This window comes from Nesoenas mayeri, assembly GCF_963082525.1.
Source record: "Nesoenas mayeri genome assembly, chromosome: Z".
Classification (NCBI taxonomy): Eukaryota; Metazoa; Chordata; class Aves; order Columbiformes; family Columbidae; genus Nesoenas; species Nesoenas mayeri.
In genome coordinates this window covers 5,305,570-5,329,073 of record NC_137542.1, presented here as the reverse complement: position 1 = coordinate 5,329,073, position 23,504 = coordinate 5,305,570, and the positions used below count along the sequence as shown (strand labels likewise).

Here is a 23,504-nt window from a genome sequence, read left to right as displayed (position 1 = left end):
AACAGTTATTTTAGTCCTTTTAATTACAAAATGTGAGAGAACACCCCTTTTCCTTCCATGTACCTTTCACCAGCTCAATGTTTCTGCAGGCATTGCCAGTCAAAGTCAAGTCATTTTGATACCTGAAAGGTCTGATTCTGTTGTAGTTAAAGATGACCAAAGTCTGGGTTGTGTCATCCCACCCTCTCTGCTTTTCTCTGGGTCAGTTCCCTCAACTAGTTTTTCGTTAAGATGGGCAAATGGTGTTGCTGCTGGAGATGGAGAAGTGCCCGAAAAGCCCCTATGGCTTCTGTAGGCTCTGTTGGCTGTGGCAGTGTACCTTAAGGTAGTTCAGATTCCCTGTCATTTACCCACTCCAGAGCCCCAAAATCAGGTCCTACACTTCACGTTTTCATCTCCTAAGATAACGTGTGCAACTCTGTTCAAGCAACCTTAGTGTCTTCCTTCTTCAGTTGCCTCAAACTCTGACATTGAACATTTTTTTTTATATCCTTATATTTTCACCTAACTTTGCATATATATAGCTAAGCTGATACTGTTTTGTGTGTATGGCTTGAACTATTCCTCCTTAAACATAATAGAAACAACAGTTTTCTGTTTCTGCCAAACCAGGCAGAACAAATCTTTTCAGACCTCTTGTATATCCTGTATAACTTCCCTATTGGTGAAGAAATGCAACTATTCATTATAGATCCTGTCCTTTAGTCTCATTGAATTATTGAGGCTACCTATTTGATTGAAGGACTCCTTTTATTTTTAAGAACTTGCTGTCTGAGCCCTGAAGGGGGAAACTAGTTGCGGATTAGCTTTCATCCATCAAGAACATGCAGCCATTATAGAGAGGTGTTTGTAGTGCTACTTTAAATCAAAGGTAATTAACGCTGATTTGTTTTATCAGTAATGTTTATGGGATTATATTGCTGCTGTAGGTACCAGACTAGGCAGCAAGTTACATCAACTAGTTAGTGGGGCAGATGGGAAGAAAATATTAGCGGTACCATTAGGTTTTCTGTTCCTGTGGTTCTGCATTACATCAAAAATGCTTTTTATATAAAATGTGAGGTTACACCTTTGTACTACTGACTCCTCTGGTCTGTACAAGAGGAAATAGACCACTCCATTACAGATGTTCAAACCTGAAACTCCCAGAGTTTGCAGCAGGGCTTTTTGGTTTGCATTTCTTCTATTCGTTTGCGTATTTTGGCATGTGATTCACTGTAGGACTATCAAAAAGCAGGTGTGGTGATACTGCAGAACAGAATAAGGACAGGTGTCAAATGGACATCCTTCAACTACAGAATAGGGAAAAAAACCAGCAAATTGATCCTCAAATCTATGTACACTGTACATGGTGAGTTAGCCCTACTTATTTTCTGGCTACCTTGGCATTGTAAAAGACTCACAGTAGATGTTCACTCTATTGATTACCTCCTGATTGCATGCAACAGGTACACTGTCTGTGTACTCCAATGCTCCAGCTAACCTGTGTTCTACCGAGGAAAACACCAAAGCTGTTGATTGAAAGCAATAGATCCAGTAACTTTGCTTACAATTAAGAAGATGCTTAAAGGGCTTTTGGATTCACAGTATCACAGTATGTTTGGGATTGGAAGGGACCTCAAAAGATCATCTCATCCAATCGCCCTGCTGGAGCAGGAACGCCCAGGTGAGGTCACACAGGAACATGTCCAGGCGGGTTTGAATGTCTCCAGAGAAGGAGACTCCACAACCCCCCTGGGCAGCCTGTTCCAGTGTCTGTCACCCTCATTGAGAAGAAGTTTCTTCTCATATTTAAGTGGAACCTCTTGTGTTCCAACTTGATCCCATTACCCCTTGTCCTATCATTGTTTGCTACCGAGAAGAGCCTGGCTCCATCCTCGTGGCACTCACCCTTTATATATTTATAAACATTAATAAGGTCACCCCTCAGGCTCCTCTTCTCCAAACTAAAGAGACCCAGCTCCCTCAGCCTTTCTTCATTCCTTTCTTCATTCCTTCCTATTAGAGCTTCCTCTCATCAGCTAAAACAACGGCTCAAACATATTCCACAATTCTTGTGACGAACTTTTTCTATCAGTTTGTACTAGAAGACTGTAAAGTATTTCATATTAAGTATGTATTTAAGTTTGCTGAAGTGATGTTTTGTGATGTTTCTAGTAGAGATGAAGTAACTCATCCTTTCCTTGTGTCCTAGTTTAGGCTTGGATCTCTGAAGCTGCAGAAGGTTTCAAGTCCAGCAGAGGTGGTTAAGGAGCTTATCGGCTACTGCCTGGACTGCCTGGGAAGGCTGCGGGCGAGAAATGAGCATCTGCAAAAAGAAAACGAAAGACTTTTCAGCAACTGGAGTGATGTGGAGAAGCGGTAAGTTTAAAAGTGAGTCAAGTCTTGAGGAGATCACAATTACTTATGCTGTCAGCACAGGCTTTACTGATGACTTCGGAAGTTGTATACAGAAAGGAGCGGACAAATTTTTCTTCTCTGGACAAAGTTTTGCCTCCAGTTATCTATAGTTCATGTAGTTGTAGATCTCGTTCCTGTGTCGAAGATGCAACTGGTATTACAAACTTTGCAATTAAAACTGGTTTTAGCTTTATAAAGTAGGAAAAAATATTACCTGTTTTCTGTGGAATACTCTTCAGTTTCTTCATGAAGCCTTTTCCTTTCCATTTCTCAGGGAAATGGAGGAGTCACCTTCCCTGGAGGGGTTTAACAGACTTGTAGATGAGGTTCTTAGGGACATGGTTTAGTGGGTGGCTTGACAGTGTTAGGTTAGCGGTTATACTCGATAATCTTAAAGGTCTTTTCCAACCAAAACAATTCTATGATTATTTTCTGTAATTCTTAGGACTAGCAATTTAAATTATTTACATTTTTTGAGTGAGAAATAAGTTGCAATTGCTGTAATCTCATTGATTTGTCAAAACAACCAGAATTGGAAGATGAGTGTGTTATTATGGGAAAAAGTACCATTATTTTGCAAGATATTTTTATAATTGCCATTAAATTTATAATCCAAATTGTCTGATACTGCTCTGTGTAGGGAACTTACCTGTGCTTGTGTCAGCTAGCATAAAACACCTAGAACATATAAGTCAGAGACTTATCTTTTTTTCTATAACTTTACCTGAAAAATCACACTTAGGAAGTTTTAGGAAAGAATGTAGCTAACTAGCGTTAATTTACCTTGAAAAAGAGAGCTAACTTTTGGGAGGAGTTCGTTTCAGTTTCCCTCTCATTAGAATGAGTAACAGTTTCTCCTGACAATCTCCTTGACAAGCTTATGGCCTTCCTAAGTAGTGTTTTACTGCTGAGCAGTTTATTGAACAATAGCGTATTGTATAACCAGTATGCTGTACTGCATTACACGCTGATGTGTAATAGGCATTAGTGCTTGTATCAATTTCCATGGTGGTGTGGCACTTTTAAAGAGGAACCCCAAAGAAAAAAGTCACAGTTGCCTTGACAGCCTCTGCTCTCAGAAGCAGTGTATCCAAGCTTGGAAAGCTGCTGGTTTTCTTTTGCATGTTTATATTTTTTAACAGCTGAAACATGGTTTTTCAAAATAAATGCTTAAAGGAGAATAAAAATAATTTTCATCCAAACAGTGTTGATTTTTCATATTTTTGTCATTGTTTTTATTTTGTTTTAATTCTTTTTGCTGTAGCCCAGTCTGCCTTGCTGTTTCTCTTTGCCATTTGGGCTCCAAGTGCTGGGCCTAGTTTGTTGTGAGTTTCCTGGAGCTGAACAAAAGCTTTGCCTGTCTTTGTTCAGTAGACAGGATTTGGGACTACTTCACATTCTGTATCACTCACACTGAGTGGTGAAGCAGCAAATATACAGCACGTGATGTGGAGAATTGTGCTCCCTCTTCACCTGAAGCTAAGGAGCATCAGGTCCAGAGTTTCAGTCCCTGTAGTTCCCCTTGCTTAAAACTCTACCTTTTCAGGACCTGGTTAGAATTACAAAATAGCACACAGACTTCCAAGAGCTGATTTTGTTCAGTTTAAGCATAGAGCACAGGATGGAATAATTCAATCATACCTTTTTTGTTTCCCTACTTAAACTTTCTTGATGATCGTGAAGGTTTTGTGAGCTCAGCTCAGCAGCTTTGCCCTGTAGCTCTCTTGAGGTTGTAAGCTCATTCTGCTTTCCATTTAGTCTGTAAAATGACAAGTTTCCTTCAGGAGGCTAAATCGGCTTCGTGAGCCATCCCTTGGCTTGAATCCCAGCTCTCCTGCTGCTGGTGGCCTCGTTGTACATGGGTGTCCTCTCAGCTGTGAGCAGCCAGCGTGGTGGCAGCCCCGTGCTGGGGACAGGGATATCTGCCACTTCCCTCTGCAGTTCATCTTCACATGAAGGCAAAAGGCAGGAGCAGGGCAAAAATCCCGTTTAAGAGAAATCCCCTGCATGGTCAAATTGCCAAATTACTTACGTACTACAGTCCAAACTGTGTGGCCTGTGAGGCGCTGAGAGTGTTTCTGCTAGAATCTATAACTCCCTTTATTTCCATCTTCTTGGTTATTGTGATGACTTAAGTGTCGGATTTTACCTGGCTGAATGTTTCCCCGCTTTTAGGAATTGACCCACGTGTAGCTGACATCAGCATGAGAGTTATTGGCTAGCTGTACTCTTCAGCACTTGATCTAAAAACATAAAATAGAAATTACTAAGATACTCTCTGGCAAAATCCAAATAGACAGGCTATAGAAATTTTCAAAGACATTATTCTGAAAATGCTGCAAGTGGCTGCCTGTCTGGGAGTGTGTGTGTGTGCACACTTCAGGGATGGATGAGTTAAAATATCAAAGCAGGAATAGCTGTTGTTTTCATTTAAGATGGTGAGTGCAAAGTAATAATCTGTAGCAAAGAAAATCCTTGGCCAATAAAACACAAGTTAAATTTCTGATTTGGGTGTGGCATGTATTTTGTATCAAACATCTAAAATCGGTGTAGAAACGCCAAAATCAAAATAACAGCTAATTTATGTTGTGGTCAACTGTAGTGACAGGATATTTAAACCACAAACAGCTTATAAAAATGCAGGCTAGGTAGTTTGGTGCTTGAAACTGTTTCTTCAGCATTAGCTCATCAAGATTCAATACCATTGCCAATGTTGGGGGAAGGGTGAATCTGAAATATAATAGATCCTTGCTGCAAGGCCAGTAATTATCTCAGAGCACTGAGAACAAGAATAAACAGCAGAGAAGTTGAATTTTTTCTTTATAGTACTGGAACATGGAAAAAATATAAATGCCATTCAGTTCCACAGTTCACATTAACCTCTGTGAGCATGTGTGATTGCTCTACATTTGGGCAGCACTTAAAAACTGGACAGTTACCTTATTTTCTCAGTTACTAATCATAACCATTCCTAATAGTAGCTGCTTTCTGTAGGCTGTGCAAGCTATGGATGGCCCTCAGTTTGGGCATGTCTGGCATATTAAAAGCATTGCACTTAAATAACAGAGAGATCTAAGAGTATAGAAACTGGAAAGCACATGCAAATAAGACACACATCACTCTAGCCGTTAACTTCCGTTTATTTTCATTGTACTTGAAAGCTGTATTTGAGAAGAGCTTGCTGCTTTATTTGGCCTGGGGAGATGGTGTTTTACTGAGACAAATCACAAGCATGTGATGGATTGCAGTGAAAGGTTGTGTTTGTGACTGACGAGGTATTGGAGCCAGCTTTCCTTAGTGGTCACATAATTCAGGTGATGCATGGCTGAGTGAATCCTAAAGGCTCTGCAGAGCTTCAGCCAGAGCCACCCCCCACACACATACATTCTGCATAATTAATGCATCCCTGTTCCCAAGCAGCCAAGGACTCGGGCTTTTTACCCTTCCATTTTTTAACTTGCAAATATAACATTAGTGTAATACTGTTTTACACTAATTGAATGTTATGTGAAATTAATGTCATGTCTGGAGAATGTATTTATATATGGATTACTTTAAACAACAGGACAAAAATCAAAAAAGGTGTTCATGTAAATGAAAGCAATCATATACGATTAACTGATGGCATACTGCTAATTGATTTTGCCTACAGGGAACAGTTAATATTCTAATCTATGCATATAGTCAGTATGTATATTTCAATATGCTAATATTTTGCCCCAGGGGCTGAAGAAATTGGCTAGTATTGCAATAGGCTCCTGTACTGTGCTTCTTAAGGTCCAGGCAGCATCAGCTTTCCTTCACTGAGAGGTTGGAGTTATATGGATTTTCATCAGTGGATGTCTTATATGACACCTCTTTGGCCAAATCAGTGAAATGTCTCACTATAACTAAACCAGCCTCAGCTGCTCTGACACTAACCAGTCCATTGACAAAATAAAAGCACAGTAGTAAGCACTTTCTTTAGTTAGTATTGTTTTCTCTGTGGGAAAGATGGCTTTTCTGTAGAGTTTGATACAGACAGAATTACCATATTTTATACACAATCCTTGTTTTCTATTTTTATGTGTACAGACAAATTTAGTTTCAAGCATGTAAATGACAATTTACCCAACAGCTATATTTTTTTTTTAATCCATGTTTTAAGGGCTGAATTCTACTTGATAAGTGGGCAGCAATTCCTGTCCTCACCCTCCTCCTTCCATGAGCTGGTCAAGGCACTTCTGGACCCTGTATTAAGGTTTATGATTCTTTGTGAATTGTCAATTTGTTGCCCATTAAACAGTTAACTTTCTTTTTGTAGGTGGAAAGTCTCCTGGTAGTTGATTAGTACGTATGATCTTTCATTTAGGAATTATTGAAGCGATCTATATGGAAATGATGTTCTGCTATTTGCATTTAAATTAGATGAATTATTTATCAACTATCAAGCATATCCCTAAAGCATTGCATAGTAGACTTAATACTTCATGAGATTATTTTCTGTTGTCCTTCTTACATCATATATGGTTTTGAACTATGAACAAAATAATCAGTATTTATATAGGAAGTCTGTTGAAATGTCTTGCCTTATAAATTACTGTTTTAGAAAGCTATTACGTATTTGGGTTTAATAACAAAGGAAGCCACCTGAACTTTCTTGAAAACAATATTGTTTGTAGGTTATGACTACTTGCTATAATACTGTAGTTGCCATGATCAATAATATTATCAAGATATTTAATTGCTTGTTATGAACACAACTTTTCAAATGTTTGTGGCTCAACCCATGAACTAAAAAGTTATGAAAGTCAATAAGTAAATATAGGATCTCATTTGCTACAAGACACTTCATTTATTGTGCTCATGTTTGCTTATATTCCATTTTGCTTTGCTTGAGACAGTATACATCACTATTGTTGTTTATTTCCATTGTGCTTGATTGTATTGACACCAGCCTACCTACAGGTGCACAGTAAACCTTTAAAAAATGGTATAATATTTTAGTTTCGAAATGATAAATAAGAGCATTTGAAACATTTTTATATATGTTATAAGTGTTTAGCCCTCTACTAAGTAAATGTGATTGTTTCAGGGGAAAAAAAATCTCCGCAATGTTGGCTAGAAGTGTATCAAGACCTCAGTCCTGTGTCTGGGTAGTTTGACATGGAGTCTGCAGCACTGGAGTAAAGAGCATTGTATTTGTCTGAATACCTGTCAGGGATTACAGTTGCCATCAGGCATTGCTGCCGTGTCCTGCTGAGCTTGGCCAGGAGCTGGTTTCTGTACCTTGCCAGCTAACCAGAACCAGACGTGCAAGGCTGTTGATGTAAAAATGGTCCGGCAAAGGTCTGTGTCACCCACATGCCCTGAGAGTCCTGGCAAGGAAGGATTTCTGGAGGTGTCTTGCCTGCATTGAGTATTTGCTCATCATCTCAGGCCATGGTGGAGCAGAGTTGCTTCTTAACTCTTCCCTCTCCTCCCTCTCCTCCCTTCATTCCCTCCCTTCCTCCTTTTCCTCTCTCTCCCTTTTCTTCCCTTTCTCTCTCCCTTCTTTCCCTCTCCCTTCTTTCCCTCTCCCTTCTTTCCCTCTCCCTTCTTTCCCTCTCCCTTCTTTCCTTCTCCCTTCTTTCCCTCTCCCTTCTTTCCCTCTCCCTTCTTTCCCTCTCCCTTCTTTCCCTCTCCCTTCTTTCCCTCTCTCTCTCCCTTCCTTTTCCTTCCTCCAATACATTCCAAGTCAGACTGTGTGGTCCAGTTATGGGACCTGTCAAGCTTAATCATATCTGCTTATAATCTCATTATGTGTACCCTGCTATGCTATGTGCACTGTGGTGAATTCACCATTGAAACTAAACAGCACTTGCCTATTTAAACTTTAGTCATCTAGGACGCATGTGTGCAGGAACTGACCAAAAAGAAAAGCAGGAAGAGAAAATTTTCCCCTTGGAAACTTTCCCCTTTTGGTAGTAAAGTTCATTGCAATTTTCTGTGGGGGGAAAAAAATAAATAAATAAAAAAAAAAAAGTTTATTCTGGTTTGTTTTGGACCTACAATGCTGGACTAGTTCATGGATTGGTGTGGGTATTCCTGTAATAGGAAGGCTGGCCTTGCTACAGAATGTTTTTTCCAGGAAACACAGCATTTTAAAAATAAATAGTGTAACAGCAATTTTACATTGTAGGCTGGAAAAATGTGTGGAAGCGAAAGAAGAACTGGAGGCAGATCTTTATAACCGGTTTATTTTAGTGCTGAATGAAAAGAAGGCAAAGATAAGAAGCTTGCAGAAGTTGTTGAATGAAGCTAAAGAATCTGCAGCAGATGCCAAATGTACAAGGTATATAACTCTTCCTGGGTAAGTACTTGGTTATCCAAAACAATACTGTTAATCATAAAAGCAGAGGGTTCTTTGTCGTGTCACTGCAAATAGCAGCATATTGTTTTGGATGCTGTAGCCAAGCACTAAATATTCAATGAATCTGTCCTCTTTTTTTTTTTTTCTGTTGCAGTTGATTTTTCACCCAGAATGTGTCTCTGCCGTTTCCATATGTCGTACTTTCACATGCACTCTCCCTGGATTATTTGATTCCTTTTGTCCTTTGGGAAACAAAGCATCGAAATCTAAATGTTTTTATGTACTTTGGATTTCAAAAATATCCAGAGAAAATGAATCTTTATAAAGCTACAACACTATGCTATTTTTATTCTGCTTTTTTGTGTCTTAACTTACCTTTTATTGTCTGTCCTTGTATATGAATATACTGAGCTGTTCAGCATGGGGACTTCATGTTGACTTGTATCAGCTTGCATGGCCTCTAAGTGCAGAAATAATTACAAATTCTTTGCAGGAATAATATATTGCGAAGATGTGCGTGCTTTTTTCCCTTTCCTTTCCTTTCCTTTCCTTTCCTTTCCTTTCCTTTCCTTTCCTTTCCTTTCCTTTCCTTTCCTTTCCTTTCCTTTCCTTTCCTTTCCTTTCCTTTCCTTTCCTTTCCTTTCCTTTCCTTTCCTTTCCTTTCCTTTCCTTTCCTTTCCTTTCCTTTCCTTTCCTTTCCTTTCCTTTCCTCTCCTTTTCTTTTCTTTTTTTCTTTCTTTTCTTTTCAATTTATTTTTCTTTTCTTTCTCTAGGGATAGTATAGCTACCACTGAGATGGCTACAGGGACGGAAAATGACTATGATGGCAGCACTGATGAGGAAATTGAAAATCTAACACGGGCCTCTTTACCGTCAGGTAAGACACAATGTATTGTCTTTGGGGAATATCACCGACAGGCAAATCTCTTTTTTGTGAATAAACCTTAATGAAGACAAAATACTACCTGACAAATTGCTCCGTGACAAGCCAACCTGCAAGCCTCAAAAAATATCTTTCTTGAAGCAGAGTATAATACTGGCATTTTCAAATTAGAGAGAGAAAGTTTAAAAGCATGTTGCACAAGTGAAGGCGCTGTCATTTCTTCCAAAATGACAAATTACATACTTTGCACAACTAATGACAGTCTAACAGTATCTGAACCATCAACAATTCCATTTTAAATTCTAGGAATCATGATGTGTATGCAGTGATTGCTAGAATGTAAAATTTAGTTCCTGACAGTTTCAATACTGTTTAAAAAGGGAAAAGAGGAGAGATCTAATGGCTATAAAAAGACCTGTGTCCATAAATGGAAGAAAAATGTATTTATAGCAGAATTAATTTTAATTTCTCAGTGAATTTTTGGCCTCATGAGTGTGCTTGTGAAACTTAATTTGACTTGGTTTTCCAGGGCTAGAGACTTGTAAAGTGTATGGGATACAGCAATCACCCATGCTACAATACAAGATATTTAACTGTGAAGTAGCTAAAAGTTATAGAAATTTTGGCAAAGAAGTAGGAATATGCGAGACAAATGCTATTCACGTTTTAAAACTGCGTTGACACTGCCTGTTTAGCTTTTATACACTTCCCTTCGTGTCTGCAAAGTTTGCTATGGCTTCTCTCACTGGAGCTTTCTGTTTCCACCATAGGTAAAGGTAATCAAGAAAACTCATTACAACTGTTTACTGTGCATGCTGGGAACCAGAAGTCTTCAAGACCTCAATACCAGTGGTGTTCAGCTTGGTAACTCAGATGAGCCTGTTTGTTGAGGACTTTCTAGTATAATAGAAAGTAGGCAGAGCTTCAGACAAGTTTAGAAAGTTGCAATTATGGAAAGAAACCATTTTGTGTTGTACTGTGTTCTTCAGTTCAGAAATCCTTGCCTTCAAGTGCTGTTTGGTCATTTTAGATAATATAGGAGATAAATAGTTTACGTTTAGCAAAAAGGCAAGGGAAGTGGAAGGTGTTGATTATTTTTGTAGATTCGGTGGGACTTAATTAGCTCAGGAAGAGTTTTGAAACAGACATATGTATTTAAAAATTGAAACAAACCCCACTGCTGTACTAAGGCAATCATGAGGGACTGGATTGATAAATGGTATAGGAAAACAATAGCAGCTGTAGTTTTATTTGAGTTGTAAACAAAAATGTGCTTTCTTTTGCCTTTGAGGGATACAATACTCAGGATTTTTCTCATTACTACAGAATTCTTTCAACTGAAAGATTTGCAAATAATATGAAGACTATAAACTTAATCCCTTGGATAACACACTCAAGTTTTTCAAGGTAATGGCATTCTTGAACCAGCACAATGAGTATCGCTTAGGTCAATTGATACTCTTCCTGTGTACACAGCTTTCTAATTCCATGGACAATAGAAAAGCACAGATAGGAGCGAATATCTTATTGTGGTCTAGGATTTTCACATGCAACAAGAGGTCTGAAGCAGACTGTGTCTCTGTGAAGAAGACAGATTCAGGAGTGAGTAGCTTGAGATGATAATGAAGTTCATAGCTATATCAAGTGTCAAGGACTGTAAGGCATAAAAGATAATTCACATATCTGGTATTTTTCTGTTTATCTGTAGTTTTCCTATCTCTTAGTCCCACATTACATTTATTTTCCTTTTGGATTTGTAATGTCATTGTGTAGGATGCAGGAGTCAATGAGAACTGAAGGAATTTTGAGAATGTTTTAGTATATAGAGATGAAAGCCGCAATCAAGAGAGATCGTAATTTAGAAACTGCCTTGAAATAAAGTGAAGGCAGGTGTCTATACAGACACATATATACATATTAAGCATCCATTTGTATGCGTGCATGTCCAAAATTTAAAAACCTGATGCTTGTTGTCATAAATGAAAAGTAGGAACTGCAGGAGGTGGCTGAAGAAAGCCATGTGATATACAAGGCAGAGAATCTGATGCCAGGATGTAGAAGGTCAGAAACCAGTCTTCATGGCACTTGAGAACATACGGAGCTGTTATTGTGCAATGATAAAAAAAGTCAGTAGTAATTGGAAAAGCAGCCTTATTCACTAAGTGCGTTTGGTTTGTGTTTAGAGGGCAAGACTAAATGTAGTTGTGTCATAATGTACTTCTGTTCTAGCAGCTAAGGGGGTTGTGAAACAGCAGCTGTGAAATATAGAAATGTTAAAGTTATCTGGTCAGGATATGTTGAACTGCAGAGTTTAAAAAGCTGCCTGGAAATTTTTCTTAGCTACCAATATTTTCCTAGAATTTTTGAGGCACTGAGGGCATACCAGGGGATTTGCAAAAAGCTGCCAGTATTTGCCAAAGAAAAAGTAAATGAAATGGCTCATTCTGTTAAGAGGGTATTGACCTGATGTTGATCTGATGCAAATATTGGAACAGGACTCAATGAATAAAAATATAAAGAAAAAGAATAAGAATGGTTAATTCCAGTATCTGTAAAGGTGCAGAAACTGGAGATTGAAAACTAGGTACTCATGTCTTCTGTGATGAGATTACCAGCTGGCTGATGAATTAGTAAAGTAATACACTGACTTCCATATCATGCTGCACCACGTTTTAATGAAGAAATCGGAACATGGAAATAAACATAACACAGGATAAACAGATTCTCAAATGAAGTAATATGTCTATCTCAAAAATATAAATGGAAAGTTATCAATCCTTGTATCTGAGGAGTGTGAAATTGAAGATAATGTGTATAAGCCAATTTGCATTTTGTGATTCACCAACTACAAACAAATGTCTGCATTCTAGCACAGTATAATGCTATGATTTCCAGTCCTTTGACAGCTCCTCTTCACTTGAGAACACCAAGAGTGTCTCAGGCTTTGCTTAGTCTGGTTCCTTCTGCCACATAAAGGTGGGTACCTCCAAGTATTGGCGGTGTCTTCCCCACATGGACCCACCTACCGAAGCCAAGAGCTACTCAAACAACTTCTGTGCTCTGCTCCATGTTGTACCCATGCTGGCATGGTGGCACCGTCCCGCCTGGCCTTGCAGGAAACAGCTTGGTCTTAGCCCAAATTAGGTCAGTTGTTCCCCGTCTGACCTCTTATCGGTTTATAACTTCACAGTGCTACCTGCCTCACCTGATAGGGAACCACCATCTAGTGTAAGGATATTGTGGAAAATAAAGAACATATGGAAAATTCTCTGAAGCAGTGATTACAAGAGAAAAAGAAAAAAAGAGGAGAGGAGAGGAGAAGAGAGGAGAGGAGAGGAGAGGAGAGGAGAGGAGAGGAAGAGTATTAAACAATGTTAGGGTGAAAGGGACTTTTGAGTCAATCCTTGATTTGGCCCTTTGATGCAGTGCTGTATCAAGTTTAGACATCAAGATTTGAAGAAAAACGTTAGCAAGTTGGGGACAACAAAGCTGTGATAACAATGGAGGGATTAGCAAATGATTTAAATGAAATCCTGCAAAGGATCTTAAATGATCATTGTTTTTGTGGTCTAAGAGAAACTACATTGCAAAATGATATCATGGTGGGTAGTCTTTCTGTCCAGCAGATATAAGTGTTTAATGAGCTTGAATAACTGGAACTTAGCATTAGGCAGAGACAATTGTGGGATATTATTCCTGACAGGATAATTAACTGTTGGAACAGTTTAAAGTGGGTTATGATGTGTTCTGTCCATCACTTCCAGCACTGAAATCATAGTGGCATGCCTTTAATAGAAAGACAGGATCTTGTTCAGATAAGCGTGAACTTTAAAGAGTTACTCAACCTATCGTATGCTTGACATTGCCATTGACATGTCTTCCATAAAAATAGGTTTACTCGTGCATGAATTCTTAGTAAGGCTATCAGGTAGGTTTTCAACATTTGCAGAGCAGGTGGTTACATTTATTTCTTCAGCTTCAGATAAGTTGACCAAAAAGTTTAGGGTTTTGTCACTTAGAATACCATTTGTACATATGATTTATGGTTTGCTTTTTGACAGCAGTTTCTACTTCATAGCTTAAAGCCAAAATCAACTGTAATGTGGTAGGTTTTCTCTCTAATCTAAATGCTGATTTAGTTGATGCTTTGTATTGTAAAAGAACAAATTAAAATTGAACTAGTAGGTATTTTAGTGTAAAGCACTCAGGCAAACAGTTGAAAAGTACAGCTTTTAGGAATTAGTACAACTTTTGTAAATATTACTGTAGGTCTTTCTATACAACAGGTTTGTTGTATAGCCCCTATGAGCACAGGTGAAATTTATTTGACATATTGGTTACGATTGTGAATGTGGGATTGAAAAAGGCACACAACTCTCTTTTTCATTGCAGTTTAATAAATTCATTTCCAGCAGCTATCTGTGATGTGCCAGGTCCTTACAAACGGACGTGAGCTCTCGTTTGAGAGGTGCTGCTCTGGAGGGAGGACAGGAAGGAAATTCTCCTACTGTTAAGTAGTTCTTCGTGACTGGGGGGGTATGAATGTTTCTGGGGAGCAGGGAGAGGTTGTTTAGGTTTGTTTTATGTGTTTTACTCCAGAGTTGGTAAGATTCTAGCCAAGCCTCCAAAACGAGATACAGTTTTTGCTTTAAATACTGATAGGTCAACAAAGTTCCAGCAACTTCGCAGGTGCCTCATAATTGAGACGGCTGACATGCTGTCCCGCTGTTTGAATCCTCCCTCGCACATTCCGTCTAGTCTTGCACTTCAGCTCTTTAATCAAATATCTGACGTTTTATTTAGCTTGATTGGTGTCTCGCATTTTTAGAGTCATCATATTTAGTTGGGACCGTTAGGTTTTGTGGCAGTAGAAAAAATGATAGATGTGCAGAGGTGAGATGCACCTGTAGCAGGCTTGGAAGGATTGCAGAGAGGTGTTGATTGGAATAAGACTGTAATGTTTTCGTTTGGCTGTATTTTTTGTTGTTGTTCCCCACCCCTCTAAAAAAAAAAAAAAAAGGCTGCAAATTGCCAATATGTATTTCTCTTAATCCACAAGGTTGACTTGCTGACTCAGCATGAGACCACCACACTGATGCACGAAGTTTCTGTAATTTTAGAATGCAGAAACCCTTATTCTGATTAAGGACAATGCAGAACACAACCCAGCTCTATATTGATCCCTCTTTCTGCTGCTCCATGCTAAATGTTATGGTTGCTATTTACTCTGGTTATTGAGCCCTTCCTCCTAAAGGGCCTAAACTGACAGTAAGGTTATCAGACTGAGAAAACATCACTTGATGTCATGATTCACAATCATGTCTCTGTCATACAAATGAAACCATTTTGTTTACTGAAAAGTACTTTCATGGTCCATATGTCAGGAACCTTTTAAAACAGCAGTAAGGACTGAGTGAATGTTTGCCCCTTGTGCTGCCTTCCCAGGAGCGTGAAAGGCAGATGAAGGGTAATAGTTTCCCTCTTCACAGTATTTGGAAGAAGAACAGAGAAGGTTATTCCTCTTCCCAGGTATATGATGAAACTGCAAGGAAAGATGTTATATACTGAAATCTGTAATAGATGTGAAAAGTAATATAGGAGATGGGAGATAACCAATGGAAGAAATTATTTTACAATTTGGTATTGTTACTTTCAGTCATAATGCTATTATATGTGGCTGCCTGTACACAAAAGAAGGCTACTGGGCACCAATTTATAGCAAGCTTGCTTCCTCTTTCTTTTATTTTCTGTTGCCCATGACTTCTTTAGTCATATTTCACATGGAAATCAGTAAAAGTTATTACTCCTTGAGGTAAGGAAAGATCTCATTATCTTTCCTATTAAATGGGATTTTATGTTCTATGTTTCTTGCTACTTGTATGGAAATATTCCATATGAAGGGAATCGTCAGACTTTCAACACTCAGACTTTTCCACACATTTGATGATGAAGACAGATGCAAAATTGGTTCTAATAAGTTCGCTATTAGGCCCAAAATAAAGAGCAAACACCTTGCCATTTTCCACTGTTTTGCTCTGCAAATGTTCTCCTCCCCTTCATTCGAGCTCCTGCCTTGGGGACTGCACGATGTGCCTTCAGGAGGCTATGGCCCTTTGAATTTAATTAGTTCTCTTGTGTAGTCCAAACGGATGGCTTGATGCTGTTGATTAATAGGCTTTGATCAAAGTTATTTTAAAAAAATTCCTATTATCACAGCACCCGAATGTGCTGTGAAGTTAAAGTTCAATCTGTGAAGGCTTCTATTTTAAAGCTTGTTTTAATCTGTTTTAGAACTTGGTCATTTTAATTGACCTCAGGCTTAAATTATTATTTTATTTTTTTGTCAAGCTATAGCTGGAAATGGTTCATCCCAAGGTATAACCTCATTTCTATTTCCCTTAAAGCTGTAGATACCTTTTTTTCTGAAACTTTATAGTGATCCTTTTTTTTTTCTTCCCTTAGACTGATAGTTTTATGCCTGTGAAACATCTGCATTTGCCAAACTGCTTTCTCTCTGTGTTATACCAGGTGCCATGGTCAAAATGCATTTGCAGCACAACTATCAATATATGTTTCATGTTACTTTAGAAATCCTCTTATGAATATTGCACTAAGAGGTGTTCGTAGGCTATTACTTTAAAATATTACTATGAAAATTATCAAAACTGCTTATAACTCTGCATACACCTTCTTATTGTGGGTACTTCAGTATATAAAGTGATGCAACGGGCTGTCATTACCTCTAAATGGGTCATTATTTATTCTCTGAAGTTATATAATAACAGTGATATAATAATAATGGATTTATGCTTTGGTAAGAGTGTTGCAGATTACTAAATTGTGTGATTGATCAAAAAAGTAGAGTACCTACTGACCAGAATACAGGCCAGTTGTAACAGCATAGACTAATATGAAATAAAAAAACATTTGTTGGCGTATTATCTACGTATTACTAAATGTTGCGTACGAAGGAACTTGATTTTCTTGACAAGCTGTAAATTTTTTTTTAGTGTAGTTAAAGCTCTGCTTAAATTTACTGTCTATCAGATTTAAGTTAAATTGTAAGGCTCCAATTTTAGAATTGTTTCCAGTCCAAGCTGGAAATCTCAAGCTTATTGCAGTTCCATGAATACATGTTTTTTTTCTCCACTCAAACAAAGCTGGTTTGAACAGTTTAGCAATGTACATTTTGAACAGAGGTGGAATTATTTCATATTTTCTTTGACTTTAATATATGCATGCAAAGAGGAACAAGTAACATAAAGTTCCAGCCATTCAAAAAAAAGAAATCAAAATCAAATCATTAATGAAGCAGTCACTTTATGAATTTTATCTTATTCCATGAATAAATAGGTGTTCGCACTAAGGAAGTAAACTATCTATATGTTTGTACCCAGATTGCTGGAGTTCTAATGTTCCCTCTACTTCTCTTCCAACTGATTTGTACTTTGCTATGGCTTGAGAGCCTGAAAGTCCTAAGCAGCATTAGGCAGAGATAACAAATCCTCATTGTGTTTATGTAGAGTGCCAGCACGTTCTTGTGAGATGCATAAAGGAAATATAGAACCTCCTTCTGTTCTTGCTCATATTTCACGCCAATTTGACGTGTACCCAACAGGCTGTAATTAGAGCAGAGCTGGACATAAATTCTGTGAGTCAGGGCAGTTTTGCACAGAGTATGCACATTCTGATACTTGTTTCCTTTGCAAAATCCTGTAACTTGACCATCTGCAAAATGGCACTGGATCAGTGGGACCCTTTCTTTGCTTTTTTTGTCTTCTTTGTGAAGTACAGAAGACCTATTTCAACACCCGTTGGTTGAGAATGTAATTCATCGGTTGTGAAACTATAGCAATTGTGGCGCTGGAGCAGTGCCACAAACAACCCTGCTCTGTTTCAGCCTCCTTCAACAAATAGTTAAAGAACAACTGCTTATCAGGTAAATAGGAAACTTCTGCCAGTCATCAATAACCTGCCTGGCCAAATCCCCATTCTAACACTCCTGGTCGTTCTTGTGCTTTTAACTCACAGATTCTGTGTGTATTTCTTTAGTACCCAGGGATCTGTTGTAATTAAAATAACTAGCAAAAATTATTCTTATCATACCAAAATATACTTCAACACGTGTTATGGACCATAGATATTAACAAATGCAGTGTACACTGACCACGCTGCTTTATTTTCATCTACGCAAACCTGCCAATGAAACAACTCTGTCACACAGTTTTGTTATGAACTTCATGCTACATACCTGCTTTAAACAATTCTTCGAGTTGCAGTTCATAAATTGGTTCACCAGAAGGTACACTCAGACATTTACTTTTCCTGGGGGTTATTTTGGAAAGGTAAAAGTCAGCCAGACTTTTTCTTTTTTGCCTTTTCCTCCTTCTTTTCCTCCTTCTTTTCCTCCTTCTTTTCCTCCTTCTTTTCCTCCTTCTTTTCCTCCTTCTTTTCCTCCTTCTTTTCCTCCTTCTCTTTTGTTAAAGGGTGTTTTACTTTATCAAGAGTGTTATGGTTTAACTGCTTTTAGTGTAAATAATGTTCAGGTCTAATAATAGGAATTGGGTTTGTGTTCAGTTCACAGTATTTGTTATGGTAGTTTCTTTGTGCATGTTTATAAAGCTATGTGGTTGCTTTTGGTGTCAGGATGGTTTTATATAGACATCTAATTCAGAGAGGAAGAAAACGCATCAATAATATTTAAGTATACTTCATGGTATACTGAAAAATATTAAAACAGCTCACATGCAAATAACACAATGCATTTTTGTTCATTTCCTCTTGGAAATCTGGATGTACTTTAGAAGAGTTGATCTTGAGTTCAGCAATATCAGCTCCTGGAGAATTATCCCTTCATCAAAGAGGTTCTTAAGAAAAATGGTTCCTGCATGGGTACTGATAGCAAGTTCCTATAATCCTGAACATTGGGATAAAAGCCCTTATCCTCAGTTGTTCAATAGGCTGCATATCAGTGGCAACCAACAAAGCCCAGATACTGCAGATTCTTGCAGACCAGAGTCTCGTGTTCAGTGAGCAGCACATTCAAGCTAAATTCGCTGTCATGGCTTGAAACCTGTGGCTGTTGCACATTTTATAACAGCTCTTCTCACTTTAAGATGGATATTTTGTAGGTTCACTTCTTAATCTTCCTGTTCTGTGTGTATTTTATCATGGCTGGCAGTGACTCAAGTAATCAAAAGTTTCCACGGCTGTTTACGCACACTGATGATTTTTTTAAATTATTTTTGTTTGTTTGTTTGCTTTTTCACAGTAACAGTCTTCGCCTTTTGAATTTCGAATGTCGCTTTCTCTCTGACAAAATGCTGGAAGGGCATTTACTCTGGCCACCTGGGTAACACTCACTGTAATAATTATCTTAATTACTTCCCAACTGTATTACAATGTCTTATTCGAGCAAACAGCCTATCTTGATTAAAAGCTGTGTTGCTGAAGATTGCACTATAACCTATGGTTGTTTCCTTGATTTATTACTTTTCCAGGTTAAAGCTTGTACCCTTGTTTTTCTCAACTAAACTTCACACTGTGAGTCTGGTCCTTGCTAGAATTAAGGGTTGGTTTCCCTCTCTGGGTTTGCTTCCTTGGTCCTTTTCTGTTTCTTCAGACCCAATGAATACTTGATTGAAAACGTAGTTCACATCTAAAGAAATGTCAAAATCTTCATGCTATATAAAATAAGAATAGAAAATTATTTTATTTTGTTTTAATTATTTTAAAGTACTTTGATTAAGTAGAGAGAAATCCCTTTGCTCCATGAGGTAAAAGTTGTTTGGTTTGGGGTTTTTTTTTACTTCTTACCTCCTTCTATCCTGTGTTATGTTACTCTATCTTTTGTTACTTATGTCCGTCTCCTATTTGTCCTTTTGTCCTTCAGCTTTTATTCTTCAAATAGCACACAGATCAATCTAAAAAAATATTGAGGCTGAGGTGATAAAATTGCATTAGAAAAAAGCTGCTTTAAATAATAGCAATCCTAAATGTTAGCTCTGATACCCAAATTCTACATAAATCATTTGGCATGATGGCAGATTTCTTGGAAAGCAGATTCTTGTTGATCCTTGTACTGGAAAGCGGGGAAGATCTTTTAATCTTTAGGATGAACGTTTCTCCTTCAGGATCCTTTTCCTCAATATGCATAACACCACATACATTGCATACGCAGATTTCATGTTGAATATCAGGCATTCTTAAAACTTAGAAGGGAAAAAATGGCTTTAAAATAATTCAGAGACAATAGGCAGATTACATCTTTAATTATTACTTTAGTCTTTATGGCATGTTTTGCTATATTCTGCCTGTTTTTACAGATTAACCTGTTTTCAAAGAGATCAAACGTTGAGTTACACACTCTGAAAGACAGATTACTCACATGTGCCCTGATGAAGGAGAGACAAAACTGGAGCTGTCAGCAGCATCTTACTAGTGTTTTTTTACTTACTGCATGAATTAAAGAGAACAAAAGATATAATGCCAAATCAGAAGCATCATAAACTCTATCTTCTGCTGTTTTAATGGCATGGAGATTAGAACTTAACATACATGAAAAAGAGAATGTATTTCCTCATGCTTGCAAATGCCCCATTTTATTTACATAGTTGTTTATACATTTTATATATTTTACTATGGCATGACACATATAATGTGACAACTGCTAACCCTTTGTAAAGAGCAAAACGACAATTCATGAGGTTCACAGCTTCATATATGTATATATAGGAAGACAGGTGTGAAACCCACTCTCTAGTATTTTGTGTTATATGTTCTAAAAAGAGATCATTTTTACTGTAGTTAAATTCTGAAAAGCTGTATGCTCAGATAAAGTGATTATATTGGTCTGTGCATCCTGAATATGCCTCCACTGTCTTAGAAGCTAAAGACATAATTTTTCTTTAAAAATGGTAGATTTAAATAAAAACATGATCAGAAATGGGATACTATTTCTGCACTTTTCATCTCCAGTTCACAATTTTTTACCTAGTGACAGTTTTTTCTGATATTCCTGTGAGACAGCAATTAGTAGGTGTGATCTTGATCACCTGGGACTAATCATCATGCTGAAATCACTGGGTCTTCCTTTGTATTTTTCAAAAATTTAAACTTAGTAGTTCACCTTTACCAAGAAGATATCCCTGTTAGTCAAGCTGCTAATGTTTTCTTCCCTTGTAGCTTATAAAATTGTCATTAATACATCATTTATAACTCATCACCAATTCTGTCAGCATGTAAAAAGACACACCGCAGCTCCTTTCATACAAACGAGATCTGGATACTTAGTGAGATGCTCAGTACCAATTGTTCTAGAAATCTGTGCTACTTTTAGATATCTAAAAATAAATTTAAATGGGTGCCCTTTTTTAACTGTCTTTTTTTGAGGAATGTGGATTAAAATACAGGTTTTAGCCTTTTGTGTAGGTATCACTTGTGTCTGAAATTAACATAATAAAAATGAAAAAAGGTACATTTGTGTGTTTGTATGTACCAGTGGTTTGGAATATATTAAGAATATAATAGTAAAATAAAAATTACCAGTTATCGCACAGACATATCTTAGCCTCTCTTAACCAAATAACTGCCTCAATTGTTTGAAAAACACAACCAATCACATTAATCTGCAGTATTGATGTCCATGGCAGAAAACCAGTTTACTATGCCTCCCACTTTACTGCCAGGGCATTCCTTTGTTTCATTTGAGAAGAGGGTTTATTTTTTATTTAGTAAAAAATATTAAACTTTCTTAGCACAAAAGTAAATAAGCACTTCACTGGCAACTGTACTAATAGCTGGTAATTTCAAGTTTCAAGAATGACCAAAGTAACTTCTGTGGTTTCATTAATTAATCAGTCAATAGCCTGGAAAATTACTGAATTGCAACTAGTTTAAGCAAGACCAACAATCTCAAATCCTTTATGCTCAAAACTCCTGTAGAACAGGCTGTTGTGTCCAGTTTTGGCCATCTTCAGAAAACAGTGTGGCCTGAGTGGGGACAACAGTAAATATGACTTGGGGAGGAAGAACTGGGTAGGAAAAATGTGAAACGCAGGCAAGTAAGAAGAGACTAAATTTAATATAAAGCTGCATTCAACATCAGTGGTTTACAGTGGTGTAAATTTTCTTACTCATATCTGAGATTACTTGAGAAAACTGCTGATGCTGCACAAATCTCTGTTACATATGCTTTTGACAGTCAAATACTGGTGTTTATTCACCTTTTTGCAAATCAGAGGAACATTTTGTGTAATTTTTATACTTACTACCACATTCGTTTTCCTCATCATCCTCTTACCATGCACATTCTTTAGCCTATAGCCTTGTCATTAGTTAACCCACTCATGGCATTAAATTGTTTTTTGTCTTTGCAAGGAACCTATTTGTCTCAAGTGGAGAAATAAACTCAACTTGTAGGAGCACACCTTCCAGCAGTGCTTAGGCTGCTAAGCTCAGCTCTGCTCCAGCAGCTGAGACCTTAGATCTTTCAGGTCTGTTTACCTGCCCAAACTTTTGTTTCTGTTTTTACAGTGCTGTCCCCAGATTTCCGTCTGCTGACCCTGCAAACTGCAACTGTCTCCAGTTCAGTAAGGCAAAAGCAGTTTGGAATTAGCCGTTCTGTGAGCTGTTGTCTTAGTCGGAAAAACATAGCTCTTTAATCTATAGCCATGAGTTGAATTCTCACAAGGATACTCATTACTTAGGTTTCTGGGAGAGAAGGGTCAGGTCATGAGTATCTGATTGCCAGCAATTTCCTTAAGACCTTTCCTGGGAAACATATGAGTCAGGCAATCGGAAGGCTTTGGAGTAGGAATTGAGAAACACTGTGAAACAAAGGGGTTAACCTGTTTGTAACCTCCATGAGCTCTGGCATAAGGGTAATGTTGGTGTTCCAGGCACTCTCGGTTGCTTAAGGTTAATTACATTTTGTTCTACCATTTCTACCATGCAGCATTTGCTGAAGACATTAAAGTAATTTATAAGAAAATATGCAAAAATGTAAATGCAAAAAATAAAGCTGTTGTCTGTTCACTACTCAAAAGTAGTTGACTTCATTACATCTGACCAAATATTAACTTCTTTAGTTACACATAAAACTTGGTCTGGTTTAGGTACAGTATGATTAACTATATGGTTCACTCATAGCTCATCACTCCTGAAGGCATATTTCATATGCAGTCTTTCAATTCAAACAAGACTTTCAGGATTTCGATGAAGGTGGAAGCTTCAATACTTTATTTTCCTTAAGAGTTTAAGAGAGAAAGTACATTATAAAAACATTCGGTCACTCCCCAGAAGTGAGACACTGACTTCTTGCATCATTGATCACTGTACACTGAGGACGATGTAAATGAAGCAGATAGCAAAAAATATGGCTTCATATTTGCAACGGTGTATGTAGCATTATATGTCAGAGAATCTAACTGCTAGACTACCTGCATTAAGAGGGATCAATCGAAGTGGAGAACCCCACAGGCAACCTTGGAAAACTCTCACAGAAAGGCTGTTTGTCTCAATCAGTTGCATTTTGTGAACCACCAGATATATTTTGTTAATTAAATTTTCTGTTTTCTAAGTGTGAAAGGTTTGCAGCATTTTTTGTTGGGTTTTGCAAAAACACGGTATTGATATGGGAAAGAAAAAAAATGAATGTACAATATGATCAGAATACTTAGTAGTAAATACTTTTCTTGGGCAATACGTTTTTTAAATCACTCAAAATCCAGGAAAAAAAAAATCTTTATATCTTCAATGGCTTTGATTTTTTACCTGTCTGCTTTTCTTGGTGTGTAATTGCAACACAGCATATAACAGTTCATTTTCTTTTTAGTCTCCGTGCTAAACAAAGCTTAGTAATAAGGGCTTTCATTTGGCAAAAATCACCTG

At 37.6% G+C, this 23,504-nt stretch overlaps 1 protein-coding gene across 1 annotated transcript in view; it reads left to right on the top strand.

Annotated features, from left to right (window-relative positions):
• XRCC4 (X-ray repair cross complementing 4) overlaps positions 1–23,504 on the top strand; it is a 185,082-nt gene that overhangs the window by 80,408 nt on the left and 81,170 nt on the right. The window contains exons 4-6 of the mRNA XM_080362460.1: positions 2,195–2,361; positions 8,561–8,713; positions 9,505–9,608. Coding sequence (XP_080218586.1) covers positions 2,195–2,361; positions 8,561–8,713; positions 9,505–9,608 — 424 coding nt within the window. The remainder of the gene's footprint in view (positions 1–2,194; positions 2,362–8,560; positions 8,714–9,504; positions 9,609–23,504) is intronic.